This window comes from Myotis lucifugus, unplaced genomic scaffold, assembly GCF_000147115.1.
Source record: "Myotis lucifugus unplaced genomic scaffold, Myoluc2.0 scaffold_57, whole genome shotgun sequence".
Classification (NCBI taxonomy): domain Eukaryota; kingdom Metazoa; phylum Chordata; class Mammalia; order Chiroptera; family Vespertilionidae; genus Myotis; species Myotis lucifugus.
In genome coordinates, this window is record NW_005871105.1 from 2,717,674 (window position 1) to 2,723,673 (window position 6,000).

Below are 6,000 nucleotides of genomic sequence, written 5' to 3' on the forward strand. Positions count from 1 at the left end.
GCCGGGATGTACTTGATCCCCAGTAGGGACCATGCAGGAGGCAGCAGATCAATGATTCTCTCTCATTATTGATGTCTCTCTCTCTCCCTCTCCCTTTATCTCTGAAATCAATAAAAATATTTTTTAAAAAAAGATTACATTCAAGCTACTGCATAATAACATAGCAAAGCTACAATATAACAAAGAAAGAAAAAAAGATGTCGCATTTAGCATGTTCTAAGCTAAAACAACACATCATAACCAAAACTGAATATATTATAAATAGTACCTAGGTAATTCAAACAAGCCAACAAGTGAACAGTCCCGTGTACTTAATGTACAAAAAAGGACTGTTTGAAAATATCACTGGTTTTGGTAATATCTAAACACATTCTAGTTATTGATATAGTAAAAGCAGAGTTAGTATTAAATGACTGATCATAAGACTTTATTTGTTAAGAATATGGTATATCAATTACCTATCTCTGAAATGACAAATGATATTTATATTTAAACAGAGTGCTTATATTTTTATTTTTGCATCAAAAATATAAGTATATTATGAAAGCAGTTTAAAAGGAAGCCAATAAACATTTAAATATTTAAGAGTGATTTAACTTGGCTGAAATGACCTAGCATTAACCCAGAAGACAAGCAGACACAATTCCTCAGACTACTACTGACTTTCTCTACTGTATAACAAAATTACTTGAAATAGCATCATCATAACCACCACCATCATCATCTTCAATAAATATTTACTAAGCTTTTATACTATGTGCAAAGTATTCATACTAAAATCACATAAAATATGCTACAGTCTCTACAGCTGAGGAATTTACAGTCAAATTAGAGAAATGAGAAGACGTAATGCTAGGCATAAGGAACACAGAGCAACCACTTGCTGCTCTTGGAGCCTTACAGTACTCTACCTTATGCTAATTATGTCTGCAAGTGATAAATGGACTGAACTATATCGAAAGTGCAATCAACTAAGAGGTACTGGGCGAACAGTAAACACAACAGGATATTAAAAGGAAAGTTTCTATTGAGAACCCAAGACAATCGATGTTCCAAAGCAGGTGCCAAAGCAGTCTCAAAATTTCCAAAGGCAGCCTACAGAGAGAGATGCTGAGGCGTGTTACCTCCTACCCACAACGCCAAGGAGAGAAGCTTCCAGGTCACAGAGGAGGGTTCTGGAGCAGTGCTCCTTGGGGAGTGTTCTGGGAACAAGTGTTCTTGCCCCAAGGAAAAGGGTGGCGGTGGATGCTTACCCTTCACCTAAAGTCTAGGGGGAAAGCTTCTGATGGGACCACTTGAAGAGCTTGATATGTGTCTCACACATGATGAAGAACACAACTGAACTGGTACCTGACTCATCCCCGGGAAATCTAAAGATGAGGAGCTGGATAAAGAGGCTTGTGAGGGCAAATGAGAGATGGCTGAATTGGGACCACTTCCAGAGGTTGCCTGGGCAAAGAATGAGTGCTACCTATCGACCAATGTGGGCCTTAGGGAAAAGAGACAGGGGAAGCTGGGGTGGGGTCACCCAAATTCATCCAGGAGGGTTACCTGGAGCTTGAACAGACCTCAGCAAAGTGAACATGAAGGTCCCTGCCAGATCCAAGAGGCTGAGGAAGGAGCAAGCAACCAGCCAGAATTTAGACACATTCTCAATGCCAAGCAAAGGGAGGTGAGGGATCTCGAGCAACTGAGGTGGAAGTTAGAGAAACCACATTTGCTGCTCCTCTTTCCTCGCTTCCCTTCTCCCTTGTCCAACTTGGGAGGGTCAGAAACCAGGACTGGCAAGACAAAGCAGGAGCAGAAAGCCCAATCAGAAGGAAAAAAGTCATGATGCCCACTTCCCAAGTACTGGCTTCCTCCTTGCTACTGGCAGAGCTAGGGAGTGAGCACAGGTAGAAGCTTGATCCTTAGCTCAGCTGCTGCGGGGTTTTTATTTGTTGGTAGTGGACATCTTGACGATCAAATTGAGACCTTTGCAACTTACCTACTGAAGAACAATTTGCATGATCTAAAAGCAACCAGAAAAGTCAGGTTGATCCATGGGCAGGGGATGAACGGACCTCACAGAGTAAACTGAAAGGGACAGTGGGTCACAAAAGCTGCTTTATTATTACATCCACAAGTCCTGCTTTTCAACCCAAAGCGCTAAAGAGCCAACACCGTGGAGAATAGAGAAGTACACAAATGGGATCCTATAAAACGGAATTCAATCCACCCAGCTGCTCTGCCAATCCTAAGATGGTTCGGCCATTAACAAATCCAGAAACTTGCCACAACATGATTCAAGAATCTAATAGATAGAAATTCATAAAATCTGACATGAGCAACCTACATATAATCGACTGGCTTTAAAGGCAGAGACTGTGCCTTGCTCTCTGCTGCATCTCTAACACTTAGCGAAGTGCCTCTTACATAACAGGTGCTCAAAGGACCACTGTTCTCCTTTCCATGAGATGGCTGCTGTGTCAGGTTCTTAGGAAACAGGATCTCAACCAATATATCTGCAGCTCCGATGGCTTTTTAGTTAAAAATATATTGAGCCCTACTGTGTGCAAAATTATAATATAGATTGCTTTCATCCTTTTCCTTCCACAGCCAGCCAAATCTCTGCCAAACACATGTTGTATTTTTCAATGCTGTACCACAACAAAGCAGAATAAATGTGAAAAAGTTAAACTTTCAAATAGAAGAAAAATTAGTATACATATTTTTTAAAGTTTAGCAGAAAATTCTCAAAAGAAGTACTATATCCATAATGCTATTAAATGTAGAATGGTTTATTTTTTTTTAAAAGAGGAACATTGATAAATATATTATCCAGTATTTTACAAATACTTTGTTTGTTGGCATATAATATCTCTTTTACTTAATACCAGCCCGAATTAAGAGCCTGGTATCTCAGAGAGTTATAGTATCATCCTCCCTCTTTAAAGACTAAGGAACTGAGGCTCCGACTTCAGTGACCTGCCCACGGTCACGCTGCTAGTAAGTGGCAGAGCAGGAGTTTGAACTCAAGACAGTGTGTCAGATTACCAAGCCATGCTGACCATAACGCTGAAGAGTTGGGTTCTACTGACCCATTTCAATGTAGTGGTTACCTTTATAATGTCTAACTTTGAAGTATAAGCTATTGTCAAGTCCCAGCCACAGTTTTATTAACAAACCTATGCTAATGTAAATTTATTAATAAACTCATCATGAGTGAAACTTCTATACAGCAAATACCAGTAAGGTGTAACAGTTGATGTATTACTCATGCTAGCATTTGCATGTTATAGTATTTACAATGTGTATGTGATTGTAAAACCTGACAGTTTCCAGAACGGTACATTAGAGAAGCAGGTCTTATGGTATGCTTCACAAACTAAAGCAGGTTGGCTGCAACAAAACCCTACTATCAGACTGTTTCATTCTCACGCTTTATCTTAGAAATAAAGGCATGAGACAGGGGTGGGAGAAATGCTAGACATTTCAGTATAACTCAGTGTTTCTCAATCTGGGATGATCCCTCAACTCTCACTCCAGGTACATCTGTCAATATCTGGACACTGTTTATCGTCACGACTGTGTAAGGGGGTGGGGAGGTAGGTGTCACTGGACCCTACTAGGTGGCACCTGCTAAACATCCTGCAATGCACAGGACAGCCCCGCCCATTCCCAACACAGAACTGTCCAGTCCAAAATGTCAATAGTGCCAAGGCTAAGGAACGAGTGTGAGAGCTTAAATGTCTGAGGCGCTTAGAGGAGTGGGTGGTGCAAGTGTTAGAGACTGTAACTATAAACACTAATCAGGAGTCCGTGTAACAGTCAAGATTAGGTGCCGCACTGAAGCCGTGATGAGGACACGGCCATGGGGGCAGTCCTCTGCTTCCTTAGATGTGAGGCCAGTAGTGGAAAGAGAGAAAGTGACAGTAGCTGCTAACAACACTCCCACCTTACACAGTTGTGCTACTTTATTTTTTTCTGATAAAAGAACAGGGAGTTGAAAAAGTGTAAGTAAAAAGAAAAGCAGTTTACTGGAGAGATGAGAAACTTCTGTAGAACGGTGCACAGTGTCGCTACCAACGTATTAGGGGTTCCTACTACTTAGAGCAGGGCTCTGGAGGGCACGATCTAAAATAAGAACAATGGATGTTACGGACACACCATAAGAGAAGATAGGAATAAACAAACATCCATGGGCTTTGTGTTGGACATCAATGTTCTGAAGATCAAACCCGATTTCAAGAAGCCTGGCTTGTAGCTCCCAAAGGTATACTGTACATGTTTGGGTGGTATCATATCATTCCTTCTTGGGCCTTTCTTTCTCTGAATTCGGGGACCCTCTGTCACAAGAGGAAACAGTAAAAACTGGACACATACTCAACCTCCAAGACAGTGCTGACATAAAACAACAAGCAAAACTTCACCAAACGTTGCCTTGCTTTGCATGGCTGAGTGCGCGCACTCCTGCCTGTCTCTTCCATTTGATCCCTCATCCTTGGTGGTACTTGTCTTCCTACCCTCAATCGCAATTCTTCACCAAAATCTTTTTATCCTCTTCATCCCTTTTTCACTCCCATGTCCTTCTTTCCCTCTCTTCCAACTCTTGTCTTCCTTTTCTCTCTCAAAAGTGCCAACCAGTAATGGAATTAGATGAGAATTTTGGAGTGAGAAGAGTCCGACTTTGGAGGTTCCCTAGTGACAAAGCCCCACAATGCCCATCTCTTCAGCATACCAACACTCGTAACAAGTGGTTAGTTGAATCAACTTAATCGCATTAAGATCTATCACTTCACCTAATTTTCAGAAACCATCAAGTGGGTATTGAGAGACTGCTCCTGAGATCTAAAACAGGGCAAGATGATCTAAGTTGCTCTTGCTTCACAGATACCAACTCTTTCTCCTTAACAACATTTACTAAGCCTGTAACGCTCCCCATCCAAGCACCATCCAAAACGACAGGTGGCCAAATGTGCCGGCTGTTTGCCCCTTGATAATTATTTTCTGATGGACTGGAACAGTTAACTAAATACAGAGACGATTCATCTCATAAACCTTGTTGGACACTTTGTCAGGATAAGGAATGACTCATTAAATCCCCCAAACGACAGGCAAGGTATGTTTTACCCTCCTACACTGCTTGCAAGGTTTGTTCTCCCTTTAACTAGGGAACTAGTGATACTGATTAATTCCGAAGATTCCGGGTCATGTTGGGGTACAATACTTCATTTGGTGGAGTATAATGCCTCGCTTGGCACAGGCAGGCGAGCAAAACCAATGGGATCGATGACCGTAGAATAAAGGAAGTAGATCCTGAGTTGTTCGGAGCCGGAGCCGGCTAATCCCTACAGGGCGGCGGGGTGCAAGTCCCATAAACGCGGCCGGCCGTGCCTCTGAGCTGTCTCCTGCAAACTGATGCCGCCAGCATCCTACCCAAGTTTGAACGGCTCCTGGAGGCGAGTCTCCGGTGGTTGCTCCCCCAAAACAGCCCCCATCCACTCGCCCCGGGAGCGGGGCGCGCAGCCTCCCAGCCGGCAGGTGCACCCCGCGCAGCCAGCACCGGGTCCCGCCGCGCACCCCCGCGCCCCCTTACCTTGGTGAGCTGGGCGATTTTCTTGCTCATTTTCAGGTGCAGGTCCGGGCTGTAGTCCAGGCTGTGCCCCGCCTGCTGCGAGGCCACGAATTTGGCCGCCCCGGCCGCCGAGCCGCCGTAATAGTGCTGCTGCCAGCTCATGCCCGGGGTCGCCATCTTCCCCGCGGACCCCGGCCGGGGCACCTGTCCCCGCGCCCCGGGCACCTGCCCCTGCGCCCAGGAGGCGGCCCGCGGAGCAACGGCGTCCGGGAGGCAGGAGCCGGAGGGGCTGCCTTGGGACACGACACCCCGCGCCCTCCGGCAGCTGCGGCCGGCGCCCTCCTGCCGGCGACCCTGGGTCACCCCCGACCAGGGACGGGGCGGCCCCGCCGATCAGAGGCCGCGGGCGACCCCGGCGCGGGACAGACGCCACGGCCCGGCCA

At 45.2% G+C, this 6,000-nt stretch overlaps 1 protein-coding gene across 3 annotated transcripts in view; it reads right to left on the minus strand.

Annotated features, from left to right (window-relative positions):
* Positions 1–5,992, minus strand: part of FAM184A (family with sequence similarity 184 member A) — a 78,520-nt gene extending 72,528 nt beyond the window's left edge. For 2 of the 3 annotated variants that reach the window (XM_023754182.1, XM_006089213.3), the window contains exon 1: positions 5,579–5,992. In XM_023754182.1, coding sequence (XP_023609950.1) covers positions 5,579–5,734 — 156 coding nt within the window. In that variant the 5' untranslated portion in view covers positions 5,735–5,992. The remainder of the gene's footprint in view (positions 1–5,578) is intronic. The other variant, XM_006089217.3, reaches the window with a different exon arrangement.
* Between the last annotated feature and the right edge of the window lie 8 nt (positions 5,993–6,000).